Genomic DNA, 13,724 nt, shown 5'->3' with positions numbered 1-13,724 from the left:
CTTGGCTAAGAAGATAATGTAAAAAAAAAAAAGACAATTAGTTACATTAAAAGGATATAAAAGATTTTATATAAAATTAAAGATAAAATTGATACCATTATGATATATTAAAGATTAACCATTTAATAAAATAAGATAAAATAAAATAAAATGCTAATCTAATCATCAGTCACCACTGATAAACCAAACACAGTAATCTCAGCAAAGACAAACAAAATTTTATAGGAACATTAAATTCATACGACGATACCACGTGGCATCCTCTATTGCCACTCACTACTCGCGGCTCCATCACAAATTAATTTATCAAGTTTAAAATGAAATAACAATTTATATTTCATAAGAATAGAATTTATAAAAATACAACAAACAAAAATTAAAAAAAAAAAAAAACCCGCGACCGTCCCAACACTAACCCGCTCAAGCCAAGCCGGCTTTGGCCGGTTCTTCCATACATTAAAAACAAAAACAAAAAGGTTCTAAGTTCTAACCTTCGCGATAATTCCAAAATTCTACTATTTCCTATTACATCGTCGGTCCCTTCCTTTTTTCGAAGTTCTCTGTTATTTACTTTTCTCTCCCTAGAAAGTTCTGCTATTTACATTTGGTCCCCTTTTCTTTCTTCTCTCTATAGTAATCATAATTAATTCCTTATTATCCACCGTTGATTTCCTTTCTTACATGATGGAGCAGGCGTTTGGATTCTCATCGCTGAACATCTGAGGCGCGTGAAGGGGATGCCGCGGGTCCACCATGTACCCTTGATTCACATACCCAGGGTGAGACATATACCCTTGACTCGCATACCCAGGATGAGACATATACCCTTGATTCATGTTGATGTACCCCTGGTTCATGTATCCGTACTCGTGATGCTGCTGATTCTGATATCCTTCCACCGCGTTACTCGGACCACCATACACGTGTCTATCTGACCAATACATTGGCTGTGGAGGATACGCGTATCCATGATACTCCATCTTGCTCACTTCCATCTTCGTTTCACCGCCGCCTTCTTTTTTCTCGCCTCCGGCAGCAGCAGCTTCTTTCTCTTTCCCATTCTTATCAGCGCCGGCATCTTTCTTTTCTCCGCCGTCTTTCTTTTCACCGCCGTCGTCTTTCTTAGGCGGGACCACGTCGACACTTCGTTTCAACTTCTCCTTGAGATAAGGAACGAGGTCTTTCAAGTCCACTGTGCCTTTCACGGTTACTAAATCTTTAGTTCCATCAATGTCAACTGATTGAACGCCTGTAATAATAATTCAAGTAAAACCACGTCAATATTAGCATTGTTTTAATTAATTTATACACATTTTATTACTTAAATTAATTTTACTAGGTTCTAAATATATGATTTTCAGTTTTCATTTTTACTTAAATAAACTTTTATGTTACTGTCCGTATTTTAAGATTTCTAGTTTGATTAAATGCGCCTTTACTTATCCCCTACTCCAACGGATTAATTAACACAAGATAACATCTCCCAACGGCAAAATTTTAGTATTATTTCAAATAAATCATAATTAATAAACTTACCATCGGTTTTCTTGATTATTTTTCGCATTTTTTGAATGCAACCGTCGCAATGTGTTCTAATCTTCAAAACCACCGTACTCTGTAAATCAAACACAATTTAATTCGGATTAATTACGCTAAACTCGTCGTTAAATTATGTACGAAAAACAAGTTTCTTTTTTTTACCTCTTTGGGTGGCTTTTTCTCTTCCTTCTTTTCTTCTTTCTTCTCCTCGGGTTTCTTCCCAGCGTCTGGTTTCTTATCACTACCTCCAGCAGCAGCAGCAGCAGCGGCTGGGGCCGCATCTTTCTTAGGCTGAGGGGAAATCAGGTCGACTTTCTTCTTAGTTTTCTCGGCCAACCTATCTCTGACTTTGGCCGGGTCCACTTTGCCAGTCACCGTTAGCTTGTTGGCTCCACAATCCGTTTTCACATCTTCCACACCTTCAACCAACAACAACGTCCGTGTTAGGCAATTTCAATTTGACAATTTATCTATTTCTAGTTAAGGTTGGAAAATTAGCACGACCCACGAAGTCTGATCCTTATCCAGTTCCCCGATTATTACGGGAAAACTTGTCGAACAACTCACGGAGACTAACGATGTATCTATCCAAGTTTGACAAATTCCAAAATTGTTATTATTTTAATCAATAAACTTCAAATAATTACCTTCATAATGTTTAATCGACCGTTTAATCTTCTTGGCACAACCTTCACAATGCATATCAATCTTGTAAATGGCGGTAACCTTGCCGTCGTCTTGCTTAGCGCCGGAATCGGCGGCGGGCTTCTTCTCGGCTTCAGGCTTAGCTCCTTTTTGCTGGAAAACAAGAAACAAAACTATAACTCAGACGAGATCAAAGAGAAGAAAAAAAATCCTAAAATAATTGAAGAATCGGAAGGAAAAGATCGGAGAGAATGTTGAAGGAAAGAGCTGGTAACTAACCTCACCCATTGCTTGAAATTTTACTTTAAATTGCTAAAGATTATGATTATTGAGGGATTTGAGAAAGAATAATAAAGAGCTGTTTGAAGAGATGAAACAAAGGCAAAGAAGCGCATTTATAATCGGGAGAGGCGGTTGATAAGGTATGTATGTATGTATGTATGATGAGTGTATGTTATGTATGATGGTCGATGGATCAAATATAGGATGATGTGATTTTTATGATGGGTGTTTGGTTATATAAGTGATGAAGTCAGCAAGGGTGGGCTAAATGGTTTGGGTTTATTAAAGGAAAAGGGCAATGGTTTGGGTTTTGTTGTTTATAAAATTTATTGTTTTCGTTGTGCCGCCGTATTGGACTGATGGTTGCGGAGGAACGACCGCTTCGTGGCCGATAATGTTTATATTGAAATTATTTCATGTGTATAGATATTGTTGACACCATTTTTTTGGATGAAAACGGGGTCAACTTGGGTTTTGAAAAATGAAACGGGAGTCGCCACCAATCCTTTTTTATGAGGTGTGATTGGATCACCTCGAAAAGTGGTTGTTTTTAATAAACGATTTGATTTTATTAAAACAACAAGTTTGGTCCACGAAATTCAAAAGACGGGTTCGGGAGTCAGTTACGTACGAGGAAGGATTAGCACCCTCGTAACGCCCAAAATTGGTACCTAGTTGATTAGTTAATGTCTTAATGTCGAAGGTTGAAAACTTTGAAGAATTTTAAAAAATACGATCCTTGTATTAAAACGTTGAAAATTTTCAAGAAAAGGAGGGTATTTCACGTTATTCGAGAAAGAGAATCATATCCAGTAAGGAGGACACAATGTCTCGAATTCCCGATACGCGAATGAAAAGTGCTTATTTAGAAGATATTTAATTATCTTAGATTAAAAAAGGGATCACAACCAGTAAGTTAGGACACGATCCTTTTTTAATTCCCGATATTGAAAAAAAAATTCGTGTAATAAAGTTTAAAAGAATATTCAATTGTTTAAATCAAATGAAGAAATCGCAACCCAATACGTTAGGGCACAATTTATCAAAATATTAAACACTGAATATTACATTTATTTCGAAAAATTCTCGTTTCGAGAAAGCAACATGTCACATCCAATGCGTTAGGACACAACGTATTGAATTCTTGATAACGAGCTTGTTATCATTTTTGAAGAGTAGTCTCGATTATTTAAGTTCAACGAAGAAAGTCGGAACCCAATACGTTAGGGCTCGATTCTCTTGAAGATCCAAAATACCGAATATTACTTATATTTTTTAAAATTTCTTTTTTTGAAATCTAAATAGAAATGGGCGTAATGGAATGATGATGGTGTAAGCAAAATAATCTCGAGGAAAACAAAATATAAGTAAATAAGAAATCATATATATATAAATAAAATCAATCACGTATATACAATAATAAACCAATATAAAGCATAATAAATAATAATAATAATGGACATACAAATAAATAAATAAAAGATATGTATATGGATTATAAAAAATAAAAGCATAAACATTTACATATATAGGTATATAGATTATAAAATAATATGTATATATATAATATAAGTATATACGTTATATAAAAAAGTGTGTATGCACATAAATTTATAAAAATATGAAAAATATATGTATATATGTATTTCAAAATTATTAAATATAAAAGTTTATGTAAGTATGTATATACACGTATATGTATATAAAAATATATATAAAAATTATAAAATATAAAATATATATAAGTATGTATATATATAAATGAGGAAATAATAATAATAATATAATATTAAGAAAATAAACAAAATAACAAAAGGACTAAGTTAAAAATTTAACAAAATTCGGGTCAAATCACAAATAAATAAAAAGGGATGGATAATTCTAAACACGCGCGAGACATGGAGGGACTAAAGAGGAAATTTGTCCTTCGCCTTTAAAACGACGTAGTTTCAGAAGGGACTACATTGAAAACGCAATAAAATTCCGGGTAAAATTCAAAAGATTAAAAGAACCTAATTTTAAAAGCATTAAAAAGCGGAAGGGCTAAACGCGCAATTAGCCCTTCCGTTAAAACACGCGGATCCCCTAAGGCAGACGGGTCGGGTCTCGGGTCAGGAGCCCAAAACGACGTCGTTTTGGGGCTGTCCTGACCCTATCAAAACGGTGCCGTTTTATATCAGTATTTAAGCCCAAATTTTCTGAAAAACTTTCATTCAGCCCCCATTCTTTAAAAATTTTTTTTCAAAACTCTCCTCTCATCTTCTTCCCAGAATCCGGCCACCGGTCCAGTTCACCTCCGCCGTGGCTCCGCCGCAAGCGGCGGCAGGAGGTGCAAGAATGGACCTTTTTAGCCCTATTTGAAGCCGATCTTTCCTGGGAACCCGGATTCGAGGTTGGGTTCGTTAAAAATGGGCCAAAACCGGGAGGAAAATGAGAAAACCGTTCGCTTTCCCCCTTTCTCCGGCGCGGCGCAGGTAAGCTTTCTTTGCCTCCTTTTATTTCGTATTTCTTATGTAAAAGATAAAAATAAAAAAATAAAATAAAACAAGCAAGAAACGTAAAAAAGAAAAAGTCACCTTCAAAAATCTGTTTTGGTTTTCTTATTTATCTTAATGTTCATAGCAAACCGAAAGAAGAGAAAACTCTTCTTCTTTTACAGCAAACTCGGCTTTTGCCGAAAATAAAAGAAAAATCCCCCCATGATTACAGTGATCAAGCCCCCTTTTTGAGATGATCTTCTGCCCTTTTATCCCCCGAAAATGATACAATAAAATGTTATTTTCTACTGCTTGGTCTCTACTTTGCGTGTTCTTTCATCTTGCAGGGAGTCAGAGGGCAGGTGAGGGAGTTGGTGGCGTGGCAGAGGAGGCGCAGGCGTGACAAACGGCGAGACCAGCAAGTTACGGCGCTAGACTAGGCTAGGGTTTCAGAAAACTGAAACCCTAGTTTAAAATTTGGGTCTGATTTGGGTATTGGGCCTGGTTGGGCTTGGATTATGTTGTTTGGGTTAGGCTAGTGAATTTGGGCTGTAAAAAAATTAGGTTTTGTGCCGGTGTTTAGGGGGTTGGGTTTGGGTTATTTTAAGTTGGTTTGTTTAAGATGGGTTTGTAACGGGCCGGGCAAAATGGGCTTGTACAGATATTTTTAGATTTAAAACATTAAAATATTTATTATTTATAAAATAATAATTTTATAACTAAATTGTAACCAAAAATATTAACTTAGACAAATTATCAAATAATATTTATGTAATTGATTGTGGTTGGGTACTTTTGGAAACGGGACTGACTGTGGGTGGGTGGGTGGGTCGGTGATTTTGAAAGTCTCGTTAGGAACGTTTTAGTATTTGAAAAACAAAATTCAAGCGTTCAAAATTCAAGCGTAGGTTTTAGTGCATGGTAATTTTTAATTAAGTCGTTTAAAGTTAATTAACTACCCGCATTGTAATTCGTTTGACCTCGCTTTTACAAACACTGTTTCTGTTAATATTTTATATTAAATGTAATAATTAATTTTAAATAATTTGATACTATTTTTTAAAGTGAAATTTTTAATGCATTCACCATGTAATATATATTGTTTTGTTTGTGTATTAAATTTGTGTTTTAGAGTGCTTAATTAAAATTTTATTTTAGAGGAAGTTGTACGTAGAGATTAATTTATTTTATTATAATGCCTTTCTCATTTGGAACAAATTTTTACATAATGATAGCACTTTATGCTATTAGGTTGCAATTTGTGTATTAATGTATATATTTCCTTGTAAACTAAGTAGTAATATGGTTTGAATTTAAGATGCGAAATTGCTTTCTTTGATAGGGATTTTGTGGTCTAATATTGGAATTTTCTTTGATAGGGCAGGGCAGGGTGGAAAATCTAAAGGGTAGCTATTACGTTTAATATTGGGAGTTGTCGTTAATCATGAAATTATTCAAAATTATTTCATCTGTTAAAATACTTTAAATTCAATTCAAATTCTTATGTAATTAATAAAAATAAAAGGTTGAAAGCCGTCGTGGATGTTTTCTGCGTAACAAAACAGCGCGCCAAATTGTTTTGTTGCCGAATATCAACATCATTGCGCGGGTACATGGTGCATATTGGCTAAATAATCTGATCACACATATCAAAGCTTCGCATCATATATATGTATATGCATACAAATCTTAGTTTATAGGGAGATAAAAGATATGTGATTATAGGTGGGTGAAGCCAAATGAGATGATGATTTAGGTACAAAACAAAAATAAGCGATGTAACCAACCACAAAAGCAATGATGAGATAGAAATCGGGGAAGCCAGAATCCTAGGGCGTTCTTCAGCTGGGGGAGGGGAGGCCAATTACCGATGGGAGACGTTACTTGAGACCAAATTTTTGAACGCGACTGACATTGATATTCACGTCTCAAAAATCATGTATGTTAGGGTGGTGAGGGGCTGGGCCCGCCAGCCAACAAGTCCCCGACGTTTGTTGTACGAGACAAGCTAAGAAAAAGGGGCCCCCCATCGCCATAGCCTGCCCCGATGCTGGAATTTTGTCATCTAACCAATGGCCAACCCGACTAAGAAACTTCCCTAGAAATATCCCACACATTCCTCTCTACTTTTGCAGCAAGCAATTCCGAAACAATAATGACAAGGAAAAAAAAAAACAAATTTTGTGTAGCATGTTTCCTTCGTTACACTGGAATAAAAGAACAGCAGTAATTAAGCTTAATATTTGAATTATTATAGTTGGTCTGGTGTTTATGCTTGGCGAGTAACTCTTTCAATTAAAAAGATTTAATATTCATGCAGCCTTATTTAATTTTGGGGGTTACATTTCACTTTCAAAATTACACTTTTCATTAAGGGTTATTATTATTATTCTTCTTTGAAAACATTAAATTCATGAAATTGTTATTTTTTAAACATAGATCTTGTCGCCTAGGCTTTTTTATTTTGACTATTTGTTTCGATGATTTTGATAAACCAAAAAGAGAGAGAGAGAGAGAGTAAATTAAATGTGTGGGTTAACTTCTGATATAAAGCATTAGTCCTTGCAAATAAATCATTTATATCTGGTACAGAACAGACTGTTTATGGATAGTATGAAATATTCTCAACTTGTTTATTTGGAAAAAAACCAAAATTAACATGTGGATGTGGTGGTGGTATTGTTGAAAGAGCATCACGTGGGCGCAGCAGTACTTCCTCAATCGACACCTGCGCATAGCCCCAAGTTGTTAGCCAAAATATTTCTTTATATTATTTTCCTGAGGATACCCCTAACATAATACAAAACCACATTTTCATTGGCTGTTATTTTAGGGTGTTCAATTAAAAACACTAGACCATTTTAAAGCTTGTTATGTACCATTGAGTTGAGTGTATGTTGATGAAATGAGAAGGGAAAATGCATTTACTTTCAAGATTCCACCATGTCAAGTGGGAGATTAAAAGTCTTCCTAATTGAAAATTGAAGTGATTGAGGATATTAATGAGATGAAGGTTTTGATGTTGAGTTACCAACTTCCTTTATAAATGCCTGCATTTGCATCGACGGCCCACCCACCCATTTGAAAACCCAAAATCAAATCCAAAACCTGTTCAATTTAATGTTTGTTGATCCAAGTAGACATACTAATTACTACTCCCATTTATTAACACCCACTTGACCATATTACACTTTGTACAAGTTTGAATTATCTCCTCTTATTAATTGCAAATCTAACTTCTTTCTTTTTGGAATTGAAACCATCCAATATTCAATGCTTCTTATTTTGTTCCAACCTTCAAATTAATTAGGAGGATTTCAAAATTTCAATGGAATTCACATCCAAATTTCATAAATTTATAATCCAATTATAATTTGGATTGTACTATAAAACTGTACTTTTTCGAATATTTTAAAATTGTTAAATAAAGATGATTAAATAAAGGATTAACATTTTTCGAAGGTGTTTAAATAAAGATTGGATTAGTATTCTGTTCACTATTAGTGAAGTTTTTTAACTCCACAAGCAGTGTTTAGTATATCACTGTATCTATTTTAATTTTTTTAATATTCTTTCAAGACACATTGTCTTGACAACATTTCACCTCTACTTGTGGAGTTAAAAAAAATCTTAATTTTCCATAAAAAAATTTCAATTGTATACTAAATTTTAAATTATTATTTATTTATTTATTTTTCAAGTAATAACAAACTCAATAGTTATATGTTCTATTTTAAACACGTCAACCCTCACTTAATTTTATACTACAAAATTGATTTTTTAGTGAAGTGTATGAGAAACTTTTATTTGAATCTATAATATATATATAAAAGCACGTTTTGAAAAAACTTTTAAACGGATGAAATTATCCTTTATTTTCTATCATATTACTAAATTCATATTTAAAAATAAAAAAGGTTGAAGTAGAATAGAAGTTATAATAATTATACATTTAGAAATAATTATAATTTAATAGAAGTTATGACAATTATTACACATTTAAAAATATTATAATTTAATTTACAATTTTTAGTTAAAAATATTTGGCTAATTTTAATATAGAATTATTACATGAATATAAAATATTTTAAAAGAATTGAATAGTATAAAATATTAATGCGACTCCAATTTAAGCATTTAACTAAAAATTATTATCCAGAAATCTTAACTTGAATATAATAGTGGTTAAAACTCTTGTTAAACACCTGTTTGGCACATATTCGAACTGTATTAACCCAATCTCTTACCCTAATTTTGTATATAAAAAAAAACTGTTATCCAGAAAGGGCCGCTGCATAAGACGGAGCAAAGGAATAGTGTAGCCCGTCTAATTTCGAAAGGCCACAATTGAAACGTCTGACGAGTTTGGCCCAAATAAAGCCCACTATTGTGGGTTTGATATTGGGTCAAATGAAGGCAACAATATTATTCAAGCCCAAATTAAGAAAGGGTAAATTGCACCATTAGGCACTAAGTTATAGGTGAATTTTCATTTTGATCGATTAACTAAAAAAAATTAAAATTTGATTACTAAAATTTTCCAAATTATTTTTTTGTCATTTGGCTATTAAGCGATACTTTTTTAGTTGGTATAATAACAATTTTAATCCCCAACTTTTATATTTTGTGCAATTTGACACTAATTATAAATAAAAATTATATAAAAAAACTCAAAATTATTTAAAAATAGAAATTCCTATATAAAAATTATAGAAAAATAAAATGTAAAAACATCGTTGTTGAAGAAGTGATATGTATGGGAAATAAAAAAAAATATTTTTTAATAGAATCCAATAACAAATTAAAAACAAAACAAAACTAGAAAAGTTAAATTATTACATGCTTCCTCAATGTTTCTCAAACCCAAATTAGTAATAACTTCAAGCTAAGTTTCATACCTTAGAAAAACATCCAGAACTGATATTACATAGGCTTGTTAAATCGACTTTGATGCCTTATTTTTAGTGCAAAAAAACATAATATACCATAAATTATTTTTTTAGACTCAATTAATTTAAATTATTTTTCAAAACCAAAATTGTAAACAAAAATTATATTCTGATTTTTTTATAAAGAAAAATTATCTCAAGAAACAGAAGAGGTAAAAATAAAAAAAAATCAATAATTTTACTTAATGTTTTTTTTATGTTCTCTTAAAACAATAGGTATAAGATATTTCTAACAGATAGTGCTGAGAGAAAAATTAGAGTATTTAAAAATGATTTTCTCATACTTTATTTATTTTTAAATGGATAATACATTAGAAAAGTACTTAAGCTACCACACAATGTTTAAGCAAGCTCTGATATTTATCTTGTTGTTAAATAAGCCCCAAATCTATGAATTTTATCCATTTAATTTTTTACTTTTAATATTTTATGCTTTATGTGGAAAATGACATAAGAACATGACAAATTTTCATTTTTACCATTATATTTTACTTTTTACACATGAAAAGATGTCCTATTAAACATTAGTATGTTTGGAATTTAATTATTTTAACCTATCAAAATTCTTCAACTTAAAAAAAATCACTATACTCCATTTCCTACACTCGCATCGTAAACCAAACACGTTTCTCTTTCCTTCAATCTACTCTGTTTCCCATACTTGCTGCAAATTCCTCTTTTCCTCTCCTTTTTTCCTATCCCACTCGTTTCCACATTTGCCATAGAAGAAGCAACATCTGCCATGCTAGATTGCGAAGAATAGTACCCATAACCATCATCATCTTTTTCTTCATTTCTTGAATCTTTCAACGTAATTTTTTGCCAAAAGTATAATGAGGTTAAGCTTTCTAGCATTCTAGAAATATACATTATAGTTTCAAACAAAAAATGAATAAGAAGGAATATATATTATAGAAAAAATCAACAAATACAACTTGCTCAACGATGCCATCTCAGTTCACTATTCCAACAAATAGATGGATATGATGAATTGATGAAACGAGTAAACCGTTGGCTATGATGTATAGATGGATAAATGTTCAATTAAACCATTTGAGATATAAACCCCCACAAACTCAATTAATGGCAAGAAAGAATTGTATCCTAATTAATTATGAAGAGGCCTTTATATAGGCGAGCTAAGTATATCCAAATAAAGCTATTAAGTATACTGAAACTCTAATTAATATATACAAGAAATAGTTTTAAATTAAACTTTTTTGTTGACTAAGAAATATAAAACTTGTAAATAACTTAAAATACTTAAAAAAAAAATCCAAAATGCAGAATAAATAACTAATAAAATAATAAAACCTAAGAAATTTAATATTAGGCTCATGTATAATAAAAATTAAACCTAAAAAATCAAATCCAATATAATTTAAACTAGAATTAAAAGCCTAAAACTCATAATTTTCATAATAATCTCGTCTAGAAATTTTGTCGCATAGTCTTCACTAAAACGATTATAATTTGAGCTCCTGGAATTGAAATCAAGCGATTCAAAGTGTGTCTCGAAGTTAAGACATAGATCTTCAAATGCTATGAAAACACCTCAACCTAGAAATGCCTAGATCTTCGAATGCTATAAAACTCTCAAATATATTGAAATTTACAAATAACTTAAAAAAATCCAAATTTCGAAATAAATAACTAGTAAAATAATAAAACTAATTAAGCCTACTAATCGATCCAATATGGCTTAAACTCGAATTAAAAGCCCGAAACTTGTAATTGCTGTAATAATCTCATTCAGAAATTTTGCTCATGTAGTATTTACTAAAACGTTCATAACTTGAGTTCTCGAACTTGAAATCAAGTGATTCAAAGCGCATTTTGAAGCTGAGAGATAGATCTTCGAATATTATGAAAGACATCTCAATCCAGAAATGCTTGGATCCCATCCAAAAAGCCGTCACAGGTCTACTGATTTTTAAAAATTAAAAATTGTCAACTTTGATAAATGAAATTTAATAAATTTTACGTCATGTGTGCATATATTAATTTCCTTTATTCACTCCTCTACGTCTCCCGTTGCTTCCTTGCTTCCCTCTTCTCTAACACCTCACGACCCTGTTTTCCCCTCCCTTTGGCCCATCATTTGGTGCGAACATTAGTGCCTACGCCTCTTCCCCTCTAGCCAGTTCTCCATCGTTTTTCGACATGGAGTCTTTTTCAAAATAATAATAATTACTTTTTTAGTTGATGAAAACTGTGTTTCTTGAGTTCATGTGACTCGATTTTCTTGCATTTGAGATTATTCATTTTTGTCTACATTGTATTCGAAGGTTTTAACGATATATGAAGCTTCGATAGTTCCTTTGAGGAGAATAAGATCATCAGTATCAAATTGAAGACATCTGTTTGTGATGTTGGACTTGGTGGATTGTATTCGTTACTTTTGCGTTCTTACCGACATCTTGCTACGAAACGGTGGATGCGGGTCAAATGTTTTTTTTTTTCCGATATGACTTGAAAGTCAATGAAGCATTCATATTGTTTATTATGATACATAAAGATAAGTAAAAAATTTAGATTAAGAAAAAAAAATAGTGGGAATAAAGGTAACCAAAGAAAAGACTGACCCACAGAGTCACTTCTAACATTCATGTAGAAAAAAGAAAAAGGAGAAGCTTCAGTAAGTTCTGTTTTGTCTTGTATTGGTTTCTTGTAAAAATGGTGAATGACCCACTTTAATTTTTCAATCATGCTCAGTCCACAGTCTAAAGTATTCTCTGTTTCAATAATTCCAAACCCTTTTTTCAGCACCTTCACTTTTCGTGAAGTCGAAGTTTCCTATAAACTCCAACTTTGCCTCAATCAAAACTAGTTTTCTTTAGGTCTTTCAGCTCTAAAGCTCTAACAATATAGCAATTTCCCAACACTTGCTATTGTTTTTTTCGTATACGGAAAATGATATTGTTTTGAATCAAAGAAGGCACATACAAACAAGTAACATGACTCATTAATGTCATAAAAATCATCATGTTTTTGTGCCTCTCGAGTTGGTCTGTGTTCAACACTTTTCAATAATCAAAGAAGAGGGTTAGGCTTAGGATCCCTTTAGTCACTCTGGGCACATGCACAAAAAGCTTTGGTTAGGTCATATTTTTTCCTTTTCCGTGGAAGGTTAGGTCAACTTTTGGTGAAGAATAAAATTTAGATCCGTTTGTATTAGTTAAAAGCTGTGTTTTACTGTACCAACTAATATTTGGTATAATACTAATTTCTAAAGATAGAATTTAGGTTTCAAACAATGAAAATGATATTGTTTTAAAAGACAATCCGAACCATGACCATAAGTTATAAAATAAACATATTTTATTATAATGTTAATATTAAATTTATAAATATAAAAAATAAAATATATTACACTTTCATAAGTATTAATCTCTATAAACGACAAAAATGGGCTATTAAATGGATAAAATAATCTAATTTTTGCAATTTAAAAATACTATTTTATAATTCAAATTGAAAATTCAAGAGTTTGGTACTTTTATGATTTAGAAATCGACTTATTTTTTTCATAAAGTAGTTTTGTTATTTTATGCATATATATATAGATATATCTTTTGATATTTCAATTTACTGAAACATTTCTCTCCAATAATAAACAAGCATTTAAATTCTTAAATTCTTGTTTTTTTTTTTATAAAAAAAACCTCCTTAAAATGCAACCACATTGCAAACAAAGTGGCTGAATAAAATGAAATTAAGAGAATGTAAATTTGGGTGTAATTTATATATTCTTTAAAAAATACAATTTAGAAGATATTAAATTAGATAAAATTATTTCTAAAAAATCTGAAAATGATTTAAATATCATTAT

The 13,724-nt window shown here is 31.6% G+C and overlaps 1 protein-coding gene across 1 annotated transcript; it reads right to left on the bottom strand.

Annotated features, from left to right (window-relative positions):
• Positions 1–335: 335 nt before the first annotated feature.
• On the bottom strand, positions 336–2,761 carry LOC107889592 (heavy metal-associated isoprenylated plant protein 6). The gene is made up of 5 exons (XM_016814071.2): positions 2,464–2,761; positions 2,187–2,337; positions 1,702–1,958; positions 1,537–1,615; positions 336–1,249 (listed from the first exon to the last, which is right to left on the bottom strand). Exons 1-5 carry the CDS (start codon positions 2,470–2,472, stop codon positions 678–680), a joined length of 1,068 nt encoding a protein of 355 aa, XP_016669560.1. The 5' UTR covers positions 2,473–2,761; the 3' UTR covers positions 336–677.
• Positions 2,762–13,724: the final 10,963 nt, after the last annotated feature.

This window comes from Gossypium hirsutum, chromosome A09, assembly GCF_007990345.1.
Source record: "Gossypium hirsutum isolate 1008001.06 chromosome A09, Gossypium_hirsutum_v2.1, whole genome shotgun sequence".
In the NCBI taxonomy this organism is placed as follows: Eukaryota; Viridiplantae; Streptophyta; class Magnoliopsida; order Malvales; family Malvaceae; genus Gossypium; species Gossypium hirsutum.
This window is presented reverse-complemented; position numbering and strand designations above follow the sequence as displayed.